This window comes from Brassica oleracea, chromosome C3 (assembly GCF_000695525.1).
Source record: "Brassica oleracea var. oleracea cultivar TO1000 chromosome C3, BOL, whole genome shotgun sequence".
Classification (NCBI taxonomy): domain Eukaryota; kingdom Viridiplantae; phylum Streptophyta; class Magnoliopsida; order Brassicales; family Brassicaceae; genus Brassica; species Brassica oleracea.
The window spans coordinates 9,199,477-9,216,466 of NC_027750.1; the positions used below are offsets into that span (position 1 = coordinate 9,199,477).

At 31.5% G+C, this 16,990-nt stretch overlaps 2 protein-coding genes across 2 annotated transcripts; one reads left to right on the forward strand and one right to left on the reverse strand.

Moving 5' to 3' along the window:
• The first annotated feature begins 1,455 nt into the window (after nucleotides 1-1,455).
• On the forward strand, nucleotides 1,456-2,829 carry LOC106332378 (basic endochitinase CHB4-like). Its single transcript, XM_013770846.1, has 2 exons — nucleotides 1,456-1,849; nucleotides 2,197-2,829. Exons 1-2 carry the CDS (start codon nucleotides 1,456-1,458, stop codon nucleotides 2,598-2,600), a joined length of 798 nt encoding a protein of 265 aa, XP_013626300.1. The 3' UTR covers nucleotides 2,601-2,829.
• A 7,800-nt stretch (nucleotides 2,830-10,629) lies between these two features.
• LOC106332373 (MYB-like transcription factor TCL1) lies at nucleotides 10,630-12,402 on the reverse strand. The gene is made up of 3 exons (XM_013770841.1): nucleotides 12,194-12,402; nucleotides 11,990-12,077; nucleotides 10,630-10,893 (listed from the first exon to the last, which is right to left on the reverse strand). The coding sequence occupies exons 1-3, from the start codon at nucleotides 12,264-12,266 to the stop codon at nucleotides 10,797-10,799; spliced, it is 258 nt and encodes an 85-aa protein (XP_013626295.1). The 5' UTR covers nucleotides 12,267-12,402; the 3' UTR covers nucleotides 10,630-10,796.
• Between the last annotated feature and the right edge of the window lie 4,588 nt (nucleotides 12,403-16,990).

Consider the following 16,990-nt stretch of genomic DNA (forward strand, 5'->3'; position numbering starts at 1 on the left):
CAACTCTAAACCCTAAACGTAAACCCTAAACCCTATATTTTTCTAAAACTAAAACCCTAAACCTTCAAATCTAAACCCTAAAACATCAACTATACACCCTAAACGTAAACCCTAAACAATAAAACCCTAAACATTCAAATCTAAACCGTAAAGCATCAACTCTACGGTTTTTGGGTTTAGGATTTAGGATTTAGGGTTTAGAGTTTAGGGTTTAGAGTTGAAGGTTTAGGGTTTAGAGTTGATGTTTTAGGGTTTAGGGTTAATTTTTTGGGGTTTAGGGTTTTGAGTTTACTTTTTAGGGTTTAGGGTTTAGGGTTTAGTGTTGATGGTTTAGGGGTTTAAAGTTGAAGTTCAGGGTTTAGGGTTTAGGGTTGATGTTTTAGGGTTTAGAGTTTATGGTTTAAGGTTTAAGGTTTAGAGGTTATGTTTCGGGGTTTAGGGTTTAGAGTTGATGTTTCAGGGTTTAGGGTTCATATTTAAAAAAAAATAGGGTTTAGGATTGATGGTTTAGGGTTTAGATTTCGTTTTTCAAAAAAATAGGGTTTTGAAATACGAAATGGTGTATAAATGACTTTTTTTTATGAAACAAAATGAGTATTATTTAGTTTTAGCTAAGATAGGTCTGGACATGGAACAAATACTCTAAAATTTCAATATTCATGAGTCGCTTCATCCTAAACGAATATTTATATTTGCAATAAGTTAAAATTCACAAAATTTCAAACATAAGAAAATCCAGAATTTTTAAGCATTCATACATTATTTAATCTGTTAGTTATAGTAAAATAAATAAAAATTATATAACACTAAAATTAAATAAAGCAGTCTTTGTAATATTATAATAAAATAACAAACAACAATAACAAACTAACAAACTAGTATTGCAAAACCAAAAAAATGAATATTAACAAGTCTAATAAGAAGTTTGTATGCCAATATTTGACTCAGCGTAAAGTTTGAGAATGCATTTGTGTCAAATACTCCCGTTACGCATAGCAACGAGCATAATACTACAATATTACTATTGTAACATATTTATGTTGCTTGAAAGAGTAAATTCTCATCGAATTGTTGGACGGAGTCCACAATATTAATTTTAGGAAAGACCAAGACTAAAAGTCAAACCCGTTTTAGAATACCTAAATCCAATGTACTAAAAATCGCTAGGCAGTGATTAATCGTTTTATAGAGGATTATTGTTTAGACGGACACCAAAGCCAATTTTTCGAACACTTTAAAAATAGATTTGAAAAATTCATTTTGCTCATACCCGATTTGCCGACTAAGCTAGGCACCGGCTATACCAACTTTTTAGAACACTGCGTAAATATGTATTATTAGAGAGAGAATCAATTGTTTTTGCGCATACCAGAGCAAATGACCAAACTATCCAACATTTTCCCCTATATATAGTATACATCTCAGTCTCTTCCTTCCCATCCACAATTACAAAATATGGCTCTCACAAAAATCTCTTTAGTCTTTCTCCTCTGCCTCTTAGGTTTCTACTCCAAAACCGTCAAGTCTCAGAACTGCGGTTGCGCCCCAAACTTTTGTTGCAGCCAGTTCGGTTATTGCGGTACCACTGATGCTTACTGCGGTGCCGGGTGCCGATCAGGTCCTTGTAGAGGCAGTGGAACCCCTTCTGGTGGTGGATCGGTCGGTAGCATTGTGACACAAGGTTTCTTCAACAACATTATCAACCGGGCCGGTAATGGCTGTGCCGGGAAAAGATTCTACACCCGCAACTCTTTCATCAACGCTGCTAATACATTCCCAAACTTTGCTAATTCCGTAACTAGGCGTGAAATTGCAACCATGTTTGCTCATTTCACTCACGAGACCGGACGTAAGATTCCTTTCTTTTTTTCTATGTTCTTAATAATTGTTTTTGTCTCTACATCAACTCTAGTTATGATTACTGATGTTGACTTTTAGTAAACTATAGCTTAAAAATGAGTGAGTCATTCTCAAAACCTAAGGATCGGATCGATATTTTTTTAATGTTTGCATTGCATATGATGATTATAAAATGATACTAGCAAGTAGCACGTTAAGTGTTAAAAACAATAATGGACTAAGACATAATATATTTAAACGTTCATATTCAAAATGAAGGGTTGACTTTATCTCAATCGTGGATTGAAATTATTGTTATAAATCACTTTGTTTCATTTGCATCTCTATATCGTGTAGACTTCTGCTATATAGAAGAAATAAACGGAGCGTCACGAGACTACTGCGACGAGAACAACAGGCAGTACCCATGTTCACCGGGTAAAGGCTACTACGGTCGTGGACCAATCCAACTATCATGGAACTACAATTACGGACCATGCGGCAGGAGTCTCGGCCTTAATCTCCTAGGCCAGCCAGAACTAGTGGGTAGCAACCCAACTGTGGCTTTCAGGACAGGTCTCTGGTTTTGGATGAATAGTGTAAGACCGGTACTGAACCAAGGGTTTGGAGCGACCATTAGAGCCATCAACGGAATGGAGTGTAACCGTGGGAATCCGGATGCCGTCAATGCAAGGATTAGGTACTATAGAAACTACTGTCGACAGCTTGGTGTCGACCCTGGTCCTAACCTTGGCTGCTAAAAAACTCTTTGCACACTCATGTAACGTGGCAACGTTGGTGTTAATGTCAAATAATAAGTGTCTAAGTGAGATGATAAAGTTAAATCTCACGTATGTACTTTGCTTTGGGTTTTAATGTTCTCTGCTTCACAAGCAAATGTTGTTGTAAACTTGTAATAATCTTGTGAAAGTGAAATAAGATATTATGTCTTATATAATATTTTAAGATTCTGTTAAAAACAAGTTGTGACCGGATGTAATGTGTTTTATAGAATTTTATACATATTATATTTTCTCTTATTTATATTTCGCTCTAGCTTATATTTTATATTTTTCTTTTATCTATGTTTTTATTTTATGCAGGCAAATAAATATTATATGTTTTACAGAAACAAAAATTAAATATGAAATAAGATAAGTAAGATAACATATAAGATTTGATAAAAATATATACGCTAAAATTCTGAAAGACACATAGCATTCCTCAAAACGTGTTTTAGAAAAACAAATATAACATAGGGTACTAGACGTGGAATTGCAACCATGTTTGTTGCTCATTTCACTTCACCCACGAGACTGGTCGTAAGAATGGGATTCTCTTCTCTTCCTTAATGTGTATCATAAAAACTATTTTTGTCTATATATCAACTTTGACAATTTCGGATTCTACTTTTTATAAACTATAAATAACACGTTTTTTATAAATAAACGGAATATAATTTACAAATGTGAGTTCCGCCAAAACAAAATAAAAAAATTATGTAATAATTACAAGACTAGAAAACAAATCTTTTAAGTGGTGGATTTGTGGTCTTGAGAGAGCAACAGCCCCAATACGGATCCGACTTCGAAACCCCGTGTGGCCATTTGAGCTAGCGTTAAATCACAAGAATACGTGGAGTGCCGTGGGCCTCGTGGGACTAGTCGGTTGACCTCGGTCGATGGATCCTTAAAAAAAAAACAAATCTTTTAAGTTTTCAAAAGTTAACACACTAAAAGCATCTCCAACGGGGGTTCTACTCATTGGAGTTCTTAAAATGCATATGTGTGTATGTATATATTATGTGTATATATGTAGCTATGAAGTCCACTACTTTTGTGAAGAACCCCCTCCAAAGGTTCTTTTTTTAGGGGGTTCTTCACAGAAGTAGTGGACTTCATAGCTACATATATACATATAATGTTTTTAGAACCTTTAGAGGGAGTTCTTCACAAAAGTAGTGGACTCAATAGCTACATATATACATATAATATATATATACACACATATGCATTTTAAGAACTCTAATGGGTAGAATCACCGTTGGAGATGCTCTGACTATCATGTGGATGGTGGAACCCACAAATTGAGTGAGTAGATGTAGAAGTCCACTGACGGAGGCGCTGCAATGCTGAAGCATTTTTTACGGTAAATATCTTATCACAAGCATTTTGCTCATTAAAATATTGAAAAAATTGAAAAAAAAAAGTGAGAGTGAAGAGATAGTTTCTGAAGATACGTGATTTAAGGACCGGTACGAACACTGTAGAACCACTTGTGTTTTAATTATTGGTTAGATTTATTAAAGTTTTATTATTTAATTTAACTTCAAAATGGGTTTCAACCGTTGAGGTTGCCCTTAAGAGTATCATTAGTGATAGGTTCTTTAAATTGAATCTCTAAGCATTAATTTATTAATACTTTTATACATAACAGTTTTGTAATTAAAATTAAATCTATTAAACCTTGTCATGAAGATCTTACGAAGACACGTGTAGAATTGACAAAAAAGCAAGGAAAAATAGTTTTTTTCCCACACAATCGATTTTCTATTTTTTTATTGTCTCTTTTTTACTTTTGATTTTTATATTAGTATTTATTTTGAGAAATTTTGATAGAATTAAACCGACGTGCCTACTCTAAAAAACATAAAATTATTAATTTTAATATAACTTAATTAACAAATAAAATTTAAACCACAAAAAGGTTAAGCAACTCATAAAACAACATCTAAGTAACGAATATTTTTTTAAAAAAATTGTTTAGGTTAGGTAATTTTTTTTTTTTCCAACTGAAGTTTATTAATAGGATTAAATCCAAAATGGGCAAAGCCCAAACCTTACAAAAATCCGAAGCCCAAAAACAGAGGCATACAACCAAGTAAAACAAACTGGGCCCGAGGCCCACACAACCAACCGAAACCCTAGTAGGCTATGCGTCGCTCTTCACACGAAGCCGCACGCCTCCTTTCTTCATCCGGTACCAGCGACCGCGTCACGACGACTCAACGGCCACCGTCGACAGCAAGGTCGAAACCGGAACTCAACCATTCAACCAGACCTGCGAGATACTCGAATCCAACAAACACATAAACTTCAAACCAAACAGACGGATCTACGAATTACCAACAGATATTAAAGCCTACAATCGATTCATCATCTCCGACATATAAGCGGCAACAGATTCAGATCGAGAAGCGAAAACCAAATAAGCTCAAACTCGTAGATCTAAATGAGGAGAAATAAAAAACCCTAAAACGAACGCCGGTGCCAACGATGCTGCGGAAGCCACCGCCTCCCGGAAGCAGAAGCCGACGATGGCGATGCTGAAGGAGCCACCGCCTCCCGGTACCCAAAGCCGGCGAAAAAGGTGCTGAAAAAGCCACCCCTTCCCAGAAACAAGTCGGACGACCACCATAGAGAGGTGCGACGCCGAAACCTAGGTAGATCAAGAGACCCCGAACAAAAACCATATGCTAAAAACGAAAAAAAAAACTCCACAACCGGACTGACGGTGGCTCAGAGAGCCTCGCCGTCGACTGGAAATCTCTCAGTTTCTCTCTCCAGGTAAATTTTTTCTTTACCTCTTTCCACTTTTTTTCCTTTTATTACTTTTTTAACTTAAAAAAACTTTAGATATCCAATATCGGATTTGCCCTTAGGACAACTGAATTAGAAAGGCCTATTAAATTGATGATTTGGTCGGATTTGTTTTTTGCCCAAATCTCACCTTATTGGATCTAGTGTTGTTTATACAAGTTACCTAAAATATTTTCTTATTGGACTTATCATTTACACAAATTCCATCAAATCCTCCCTTATTGGAAAATTAGGATTTCATCTAATAAAATATATTTGGAATTATTTGAAAATAGTTTATAGTTAAAATTTAGTGAACACAAATTCTATCATGTGAGATGGTATTTGAAAAACAATTGACCGGTTTTTCTTTTTCTTTATTTAACTTTCGGCCAATTTTTTTTGGTTTCTGGAGAATAGCAAAAACCATTTTTGATCTGCCTATGGAGAATAACAAATATCATCGATAGGCTTATGATTATCATGGGAATGCTTGGACTGATTTTGCCGTTTAGGTTGATTTCTGAGAAAACCCAATTCGTATTTTCCCCAAAAAAATTCATGGGTTATGCTCTGTTTTTAATTCTTAGAGATTTGTTTCGTAAGAGGAAAGAGATATAGAGAGTGATGAATTAGAGAAGTACAATTTCGAAATCATTTATGATGAGAAGAGAAAATTTCTTCTACGATATTTCAACAGTTACACCAACAAAACTGCCCGATGCTATAATTAATAGTATTAATAATATATCTAACCTCCAGACATGCAAAGTCTTTTTATGGGGACTGGAAAAGGTGTATGATTTGTTTTTTATGTCATGTGGCATGGTCAAAAGAGAGGAGACGAGATAAATTTAGGTTTGGAGAAAAATAGAAATTTTGCAAACAGAGATGAAGCTGATGAAATGATCTTCCGTGATTATGGTAGTTGTTTGTTTTATGTTGTCTTCAATTATTAAAAACTTACAAATCCCCAATTTTTAGAAAAAATTCTGCCAAAATCACCCATTCAAATTCCTACCAAAAACTTCCAAATCCTTCTCAAAATCTCCAAATTCCATATAAACTCCATTAAATGTTGAATCCCAAAATTTTCTCAAACCCTCAGTTCAATAAGACCCCCTTAGTATTTTTTATTTTATTTTGGTAAAATGCTTTAGTAGTTTCTTAAGGTATCCCAACTATTATAAAAATAAAATAAATGAAAAAGAGCGTGAAAATCGGTTTTTGGTTGAGACTCTCAATTTTAAAACTCATTAGTTTAATTGTTGTCAATTTTTATTGGTTTAGTTTATGTTTATTAGTTAGATAAATAATGAGAAACTTGTTTGAGTGTCTCAACAATAAAATGATGCTCTAGCATTTTCGTTAACGGTTGTCAAGAAAAAAATATATTCGTTAATGGTTATTCTTCACACCGGAGAAAAGAAGCATGACAAACAACTATGATGAAATAAATATATTAAGATGCATGTTATAGGTATTTTTGTAAAATTTTAATGGAATTACATAGAGGTTGTACAAAAGATGCATATTAGTAACTTAATAAATTTATAAAATAACAAATAATATAATTTTAAAATTATTAATTTATAAATATTTTTTACTGTGCAACATATATTATGTTTAAAAAAAACTTCTATCGTATTTGCATAGAAAGAAAAATACATGAACAAAATTGTTTAAATGAAAAAAGGGGGAAAGGGAAAGAGGTAGTGGCTGTTTGTTTGTTCTTCGATTCCTCGTTCATCGCCGCCGCGTGCTCCGTCTGCGAAGGTCGTCTGGTTCGTTTCGAAATGCTTCTTCCTCTTTTTTGTACATTATAAATGGTTTTCTTCATCTCAAATGATTGAACGGAACCACGTAAAGAGATCGACTGAATCAACTTGTAACGCACGGCTCATATATCGAGATTGAGTTTAAAGGAACTGTAATAGGAATCGTCGTTGGCTGCTGATGTTATAAACCCTAATTACTCTTGTCTGGGCAGGAAGCTGATAACGGAAACGATTAGGAGTTTGAAGATAGAAACATCAACTTGTAAAAAGGGTTTTTTTTTTTTTTTTGCTAAAAAACTTGTAAAAAGGTTGTGAAAGAGCTTCACTCCTATGAGAAAGAGGTTGAGAGAGAAACTGCTAAGACTGCTGCCATGAAGGACAAGGGAGCTCATGACCCTTACGATCTTAAACAGCAGGTGCAATAATACTGATGATTCAGAACTAGTCTTTTGTCCTGTGGTGATCCCATTAATCACACGCATGAGAAAGTCCCCTTGTTGAAGACAAACAATGAATAATACACACATAAGAGGAACCGTGGAGTTCATGTTCTGTGTTGTCTCTTACAGAAACTGAGTTTTGCAGGCGAAATTGGAAGAGAAGGAAGGTCCAGAAGTTGAAGATGCAAAGAAGACTGTCGCAGAAGTGGAGAAGCAGTTTCCCACTGAAGATGCCTGATCCAGCCATCAGTGAGTGAGTGTTTGGTGTGTGTTCTTAGAATGGTAATATGCAGATTCTGACGATTGTAAGAATCTTCTTTTCTTTCGTTGCTATCTACTGCTCTTAATACATTTTGGTGACTTTTCTTTCTTTACTCGAAATTCAATTTCATCACAGAAAATTACACCTGCAGAACACACACGTGCTTTTGACACACTTTCTATGAAGTCAAAAACATTTCAACCCTCTAACTACCCTTGACAATTATCTACAACACTTTTAGTGTAAGGACTTGAACATCGACAAACAAGCATTGAATATCAGACAATCATGTATCTTAGCGAACTTTATAAACACGACTTCATAGATAAACCATCTCATTTCACACCGATGTAGTGTAGGTGGGATTTGAAAATTTAGGAGGATTGATGTGAAGCGTTCTTGTGTTGATATGGTCTAGATGGAAAGGTGTTTGGTGAATGTGTTATGTGGATGCATTTTTGGTGGACATGATCTTGATGGAGAAGCTATCAGTGTACAAGTATTGGTAGATACGTTTATAATGAATAAGTTATTTTGGACATATTTCGATGAATAATACATAATGGATGACCAAAATTTTCTCATATATTTCATTGAACATCATAAATGCTTTTTTTTTTCGTTTTTTACAGTTATGAGCTCTTTTCAAAAAATCCAAAGAAGTTACCAATTTTAATCATTGATAACACTAGACCGGCCGCACCATCAAATCTTTCACTCTTGTTTGTGAGAACAATATTAATCTCTCCCTTCATGATTTGTTGTTTGTTGACTTCTTCTTTGATTTGATTTTTTGGGTTTTAGTTTAAAGAAAAGAACAAAGATGCGAGTTTTATTCTATGATGGAAGGTATGTTATGAAGTGTAACATTGAGATATAAGAGGTAAATATGAGAGAAGATCGAAGATGCGAAAGTGGTTTGATAAATTAATAAACAAATAAAGATATGATAAAAAATGGGGGTGAGGAGATAGTTTTTGATAAATAAAGTGATATGCATGTCTTTAAGAGCACAGCGGTTCATCGGAGTTCAAGAAACTAATTTTTTATTATTATTTTTTTTTCGTTTGATTTAAAAAACAAAAAAAAATTAAATAAAGTGACCAATAGCGGACCGTCACGTGGCGTGGGGCCCGCTGAACAGTCACGACCCGGGTTCACTCAGGAGAGGCGGGACGAGCCAAAGTCTTCATTTATATTTATTTTAATATATTTTTTTCGTAAAACGTGCGACCTCCTCCCTTTGAACTCCTGATGCGCATGCTCTAACCTCATAAAATGTGTACACACGTTTTTCGAATAGCAATTACAAATAAGTTCAGTCAAAAAAAAATTACATAATAAGTTACTTTGAATACTTATCACACATTTTTTGAGGTTAAAGACATGCATAAAAAACCAGTTAGTATCTACTATGGTGATTCACTATTCCAATATCATTCCGTGTTTTCCCCTATTTTCTACTTCGTGTGAATTGAATAAAGTCCTTATAGTTTTGCGCTGTCATAGAGTTATGTTGGGTCGTAATCAAAGTTGTAGCGCCTAGCCAGTGGCCACATGCAGTGATCCACCAAGGCACCAACTAAGCTTTTGTTTTCTTGTACCCTTTAAAACAAAAATCAGTGTTGGCATTCTACAGTACATATATATGCGTGAGAAGTACAGAAAACTTCTATTTTCTTAAGCTAAGTTTTCCTATTTCTTTTACAAGAAAACTGTACCTGACTATGTTTCAGGTCAATTAATTGTCTCAGTGATGATGTATTAAGTTACTGTAGGAAACTGACGCATCAATTTCTTGAAGAAAAGATCGTTGTCTAGAAACTTTGCTTCATTGTAAGACCATGATTAATGCATGTCTCTTGTGGAGAGTTTCTTAACGAATACAAGAAACGTTTCTTAGTTTTTAACTAAAAAAAGCTAAAAGATATCTCTTAAATATAAGAGATATAAGAGAAGTTTCTTATATTCGGTAAGAGGTAAGAGACTCTCCGTGAAAGATCTGTATTAATCATGCCTAGTGAAGGGCTCAAGGCTAAAGTTGCATGTGGAGAAACCATAAAGAATCATATATATTTCATTCCAAAAAAAAGATACGTTATGGTAGCTGCTAAATTTTGTAGCTGTATGAAGAACAGAGGAACTGACCCCTACGTACGACCTGAAACAGCACGTAAACTGTTCACTCTTTACTACTTTTTTAACCTTGACTATTTACTGTTTTTACGATGATCTTCTGAGTGTCAGTATATTCAAATATTCAAAGCCGTCTTTCGTAATTGATAAATATTTAATCTAGAAGTGCTCACTTTTGGGAAGATAGAATTTACTTGTACTGTGTTCTCTAAAGTTACATTGAATTTTTTCTCATTAGACATTTGTAAGAGCAAGGTTATTCAGAATTTCTAGTGTGGTTGATCGAATTGTTTTTTTTGGTTGATCGAATACTAATCTCTGCGCTAATTTTTTTATTATTATTATGGAAACGAAAAATCGAAATCATTAATTCTTGAACCTTGAACTTCAGCAGAGATCTTATTACAGATTTGTATTCATCAGAAAATAATATTTTCCTCTCATCTGACCACTTTTATGGCTAAAATATTATTCCATTCAGTTCTGTACTATTCAATATTCAAGGTATATTTTACTCCAGCGTATAATTTATTCCGATGTAATATTCAAAATTCATGTTTACACTTGATCGTTCTTGCGGTTCCCAGGACCGTCGCTGAAGATTTGTAAATATATGATGATAAGATAAACACATTGAAGCTTTTACTGTCCACAATAACATAAATTATTGTCTATAAGTTTTTATTTTCCCATAATAACAGAAATAAAGGAGGAGAAACAGAAGAAAACAAAACATGGAGATTTTTAGAGAATGGAGTTGATTTTATTGTTTTGAGAAATAGTCATTATTTTTCATTATCCAATATCTTTCTATCTCACTTGCTCTTCGTCCTGCCACTCTTCCTGCTATTAGATCCCACCTGGTTTTATTCAGTTTAGGTCAAATATATTATCAGTTCTATTTCATTATTAAAATTTGGACTAATAGCTAGTGTTATACCTGAAGTTCCGTTTAAAGTTTTCAAATCAGCACTATTATAAAATGGGAACATGCTCAGTTTATTTATAATTAATATTAACATTTATGAGCTAACCAAACATCTTTGGAAGTGATAAATAGTAGTAATGTACTAGCTAGAGGTATCCTAGCTAGACTTTCCTCCAGAATAAACAGAAAGATGTAAGCTACTAATAATGTGGTAAAACTTTTCTCTGTTTTAATGAACAAGGAAACTCTTATCAGATTTTTTTGATAAAAATTGCTACATATAGTGTAATGTCATTAAACCGGTAAAATTTTGTATATATTGTCAATATATCAACTATTTAAACAAAATAATTGGTTTGAAAAACGTACATGATAGAATACAAAGAAAAAGATGAAATATAGAAAATCATAAATGTGTTTTGTTATTAATAAATGGTTCAACATAGTATTTTACTGAGATAAAATTATAGAGACCAGAGAGCGGCCATTTCAAAGAACTAGAAAAAAACACACTCAATTAACAACAAAAAACTAAGAAAGGATTACTTATCCTTTAATTACGACAAATCATTTGACAAGCTAACCGCATAGGGGTGGTTAAGCGGATTACAGAGAGACCAGATTCGAAGCAACCCCAAGACACCAAATATGTATGGCTACACGGTTAAAAATCTATCGGTAGACCGCACCACTCTTTTGGATATTAGTCTGAGTCTCTATGGTTCTATGGATCTGAGATACTCCCAAAATTAAAAAAAAAAAAATCATTTGACAAACTAGGTTTAAAATTTAATATAAGTTTGTATAAATATTAACTCGGCACATTATATGTATCTTTAAAAATAATTTGGTGGACGCCATTGCTTTCACGTTACACATATTCATACACACACATATTCATACACACACATATTAAATATTACATATTACATATTACATATATATATATATATAGATAGATAATTAGGTCAAATTTAGGAATTTATCTGGAACGAGATAAATATGTAAACAGAAGAAGAGAATGTTACCTATTACCGACAAGTCTGTACATTCGAGAGATGAGATCTTCTTCTTGTTCGGTCATATTGATAAACTCCCATTTGATACTAGTCACTTCTGCATTTTAGTTAGTTATATTCAACCAATAATCAAATATATAAAATAATTTAAGGGAGTGTATGAGTAAGACCCAAAGGAAGAACCATTAAATATTAACTAAATCAAAGTGAGACCTTCGGAGTTATGTCGAATGAACTTGGTATGCTTGTGACTTCGAAGGCGGCGAAGACGGTTGGTATCATCCATAAGTATTGAAAACTCGAAGAAGACAAAGATTATTTAGAACACTAAAATATGGAATTTGGAGAGGTAGACAATAGTTATAGAGACAAGCCCTGAAGGGGAAAACAGAGAGGTAGATGGAAGTATTTAGAAAAGTAAGAAGAGGAAAGAGACAGACCCCACCCCTCCCCAGTGTACAGTTCTTTGATACCGTTACCATTATTCATTTTTATCACTACTAAAATAATATTTTTAAAAATACATTTTTCGACAAAAGATTTTTATACTCTTGTTCTCTATATATATAATAAATAATTATTTAAATATATAAAATAATTTTTAAAAAAATTTAAATATTTTTTTTCAAATTTAAAATTTTTTATAAATTGTTTTTTAAATATATTTTTCGAATTATTTTTTTCAAAATTTCTTTTTGAAAATCGAAAATTATGTTTGAAACTATTTTTTAAAAATTTTAAGTATTTATTTATAAATTTATTAGAATCTTAAATTTCACATTCTAAAAACCATACTCCACCACTCAACTCTAAACCCTAAGTCTAGATTAGTTAAACCTAGGGATACAAATATCTTTTACTCTTCATTAAAAGTGAAAGTAAAAGTGGTTAGTATAAACATGAAAGGTAGTACTATGAATGTAGTATTTGTGGTAATATCTCATATTTATGTGTTAATTGTTTCTAGTTTTTAGAATAATTTTCGGTTTTTATTTTCAGAAATCATTTTTTTCATCCAATCAAGATTTTGGAGAAATAAATTTTCTAAAATTTAGAAAATTTTGTTTTTGTAGTAACTACCTAATTCTAATCAAAAACCAAAATGTTTGTTTTTTCGTTTTTTTGTTTTACAAATTTTTATATTAAATAACAATTTCTCTCATATTTATCCATGCTCACTCTCCCAAACTTGTACATTAAAAATATTATACTTATTAAAAATATAATAAAATTAATTTACATATAATTTACCAATTATTGTTGTTCAGTGAGAAAGAAGAACATCTACAATTGGTTTATATATAACTAGACTTATAAATAATTTATATTATTTTCTTAAAATAATTATCAATAAATGAAATTAATTGTTAAAAAATAACTATATTATGTAATTACATATTATGTTGATCTTATATTTTTTATTATTTATTCAATTTGTAGTACATTGTTTAGTAATTTAAATTTTTTTAAAAATGACTTATAAGTAAAGTTTTTTAAAATAGTAGACAGATAATAAATAAATAAATTACTAAATAATTTTAGAAAAAATCAAAATAATTAAAAATACGAAAAATTAAAATTAAAAAACCTAAAACTAAAATCTAGTACTAAATTAAAAAACAAAAATTAAAAAACAAAATTTTAAAACAAAAACTAAAAAATGAAAACAAAAGGGCAATTTACCAATAACCACAAATTTGAATTTGAATACAAATATATACTGAAATTCAATTATATGCAAAATAACTTAAAATAGTAATAAAATTACTGTTATTCTCTTATGACCAAACAAAAAAACATGTATTTATGGTTATAACCATATGAAGTCTTCTTGAGACAAAGAAGACATTTACGAGAAGACTTATGGAGAATATTATTCATCTCGAAAAGACTTCTCAAAAATTACTCATGCATTTTATATTAAAATTTTGGAAAATATATTTTGATGAAAAATAAATTGAAATCATGTAAATATAAACAATTCTAAATCATGTAAATTTAAATTTGATAAATTGAATTATTTTTCTTATAGAAAAGTGAATATAGATAGTAAGTTATGATTGTCCATTGGTTAGGGTCTTGTAACATATGTTCAGTAATGTAGTATTTTAGAGTTAGATTTTAGAATTTAAAATTATTATTTTAATATTATATTATGACATATAAGTGTTCAGTTATGTATATATTAAACATTTTATAAGTTCATTTTATGTTTCATGAAGTGTTTATTATTATCTAGTTAAACTATTTTACTTTTGGGTTTATGGGTATACGATATTTTAAGAAGTCTTCTGAGAAGTTATGCATTAGCAGACTTTTTCAGAAGTTTATTAAACTGTAATGTACTAACATAAATCTGCTAAATTGTAAAGCACTAGCAAGTTTCTCAAGAAGACTTTTACATCCAATTTTTTAACTTAATTGAAAATTTTCTCGTATATAAAGAAAATCTACATATTTTTTTTTAATTTCAAATGGCTGCAACAAATGTAAGAACACCAAACTTTATATCAAATCTGAAGACACCAAAATTTATATTATTTTTTTATCTCCAAGCTCTGTTTTATAGATTTTTTATTCCATGGTTTTAATCTTCCACTATAAAAGTATTTTTGTGTTAGATTTGAATAAAATTATATATTCAACCTAAAGTGATTGTTTTATTATTCAAGCATTAAAATATCTATTTTAAGGTTTTTGTAGTTTGAAGCCATTTTAATGTTTTTTTTAATATGATGGTTTTTAAATTGCATCAATGGTTTTTAAATTGCATCACTGGCTTTTTATTATTTAATCGTTAAAATATATATTAAACATATTAAATTTTCATCAATTTCACTAAACTGAACTAACTGTTTTTCTTAGTTCTGGTTAGGCTAAATTGTGAATAATTTTCTTCTTTACATTTACTATGGCTCTTTTTTTTAAAAGAAGTTTATACTTCAAAAATTTCTAAATAATTTGGTATTTTGTTAGACTAACATTGGAAGAAGAAAAATATAAAGATGTTGAAAATATTGATTTTCCATGCTAAAATTAAATAGTTAGTAAATTTATTTTGAAAAGAAAATAGTAAAGATTTTTAATTCAAAAGTTTTTTGAAAATAAAAACCCATAATTATTTAAAAAAACCTCAAAGTTAATTATTTTTCAAACTAATTTTATCAATCAAGTATATGTATATTACACGCTTTTGAAAAACATAAAGTAAGAAGGGTTCATTAAAAAATCCCAAATATCTTTAGAAATATTTATAGATATTTTATTTTTGCTAGTTTTAGAAAAATAAAAAATAAAATAAAATTTTTGATAGTGACAATTACATAATACTTTAATTTATTAATAATATCAACGTATTTGACCATTCATGAGGGTAAATGTGAACACGACACCAATTTTGTTACAAATACTAATAAATAGTTTACCTTTTGTTTTATAGAAAGATAATAAACTTTATTAATAAAAATGGAAACAGAAAGTGATAATGACAATAACATTATAGTATTAATTCATTAAAGATATCAAAGTAATTGACTTTTTGAAATTACCGTGAGCGCAATGTGTAAAAAACCGACTTCTCGAATAATAATATAGATATATTTTTAAAAATAAAATTAAATTGATAAAAAATACAGAAGAATTTAAAGCTTGGAATTTTTTTTTTTTTAAAAACATCAAGCATAGGTCACTTTTACAAACATTAATTCTTAGAGTTTGACGAGACAAAATGACATCTTTTTTTTATGTGACAAAAGGACATCTTATTTCTAACGTATGCTTTCTATACGAGTCATGACAAATTTTAAAACCAGATCAATAAATATGAACTGGACAAAAAATGCAAATTTTGCTGAATGGTAGATGTTTGATTGATTAACTTGGTCCACAATGTATATCTTAAGTGGTCCAACGATTATAAATGATGTAATAACAAATAAATAACCAAGAGCTCTTCATCTAGTGGTAATGGAACTCCAGCTGGAGTGTCCGTTCTGGGTTCGAATCGCCTTGGACACCTTTTCACCTATAACCGTGCGTATCCGGATAGAAGGCCTCGTGGGAATTAGTCTGAACTTACCGCCTGGGATCCCCGCGGTTAACAAAAGAAAAAAAAACAAATAAATTCACGTACCAAACCCATTAAAACGATGTATGAGTGAAAATAATGGGTTCGTTCGTCTTAGCTAGGCTCACCTACACAAAAGAAAAAACTCAACATGAAAAAAATCTATATTATAATAGATCAGTTTTTGCTCACTCTTCAGCGCGCCACGTCGTTGTTTTGTGGGCCCCATTTTTAAAAAGTGTAAAAAAGTGTCAAGCCTATGGTTCGAACCTGAGTTATTGAGATATAAACACCAACATTTATACCACTAAGCTAACTGATACCTTTGTACATTGATGGCCGAACCTAATATATATTTATGAAGGTCGGAAGCCCTTGCTTCTTCGGCTTCCTCTAAGGGGCGGGCCTACAAGTGTGTTATGGATTTCATTTTTAAATGGGATTCATCACGTTACATGAAAAAAAACTTAAGTTTGCAACAATTATAGTTTTTCGATATTGTAAACTGTTGTAGTTTAATGAGTTATTTTCATCATTGTCTCAAACAAGTCTGAGTTACAGAGTTGCGCCGTGTGTATGTTTGTCATCTATTTTTTCACCGGTGAACTCTTCATGTCCCCATCTTAAATCGCTTGATCATAAATGTTCCTGATTTGTAGCCCCTCTGTAAACCATATATATATGATTCTCATCTTTGATGAATTCAATCTGCATCTCTACAAAACTCATCGATTCCTCTTAGCTTTAACCATCTTCTAGAAAATGTTTCTCTTTGTCTCTCCAGTTCGTCAAACCGGCGTCCCGGCGTCCGTCACTCAACCTTCGAGTCTCTCCGTCTTGGTCTTAGTAGTCAGAGCATAGCCTCTGGCTTCCTCCGCTTCTGGGATTCCCTAAATTTCAAGAAAGACAGGGAGTTTGTGGGAATCACGGTTCTTTTCCTCGAT

What these genes read in the sequence shown, in the direction of transcription:
- LOC106332378 (XM_013770846.1), top strand. Translation starts at nt 1,456, where the DNA reads ATGGCTCTCACAAAAATCTCTTTAGTCTTTCTCCTCTGCCTCTTAGGT. An exon ending in TTTCACTCACGAGACCGGAC is followed by an intron (nt 1,850 to 2,196) that starts GTAAGATTCCTT and finishes TATATCGTGTAG; the next exon opens with ACTTCTGCTATATAGAAGAA.
- LOC106332373 (XM_013770841.1), bottom strand. Translation starts at nt 12,266, where the DNA reads ATGGATGATACCAACCGTCTTCGCCGCCTTCGAAGTCACAAGCATACC. An exon ending in CATTCGACATAACTCCGAAG is followed by an intron (nt 12,078 to 12,193) that starts GTCTCACTTTGA and finishes ACTAAAATGCAG; the next exon opens with AAGTGACTAGTATCAAATGG. An exon ending in TACAGACTTGTCGGTAATAG is followed by an intron (nt 10,894 to 11,989) that starts GTAACATTCTCT and finishes GAATAAAACCAG; the next exon opens with GTGGGATCTAATAGCAGGAA.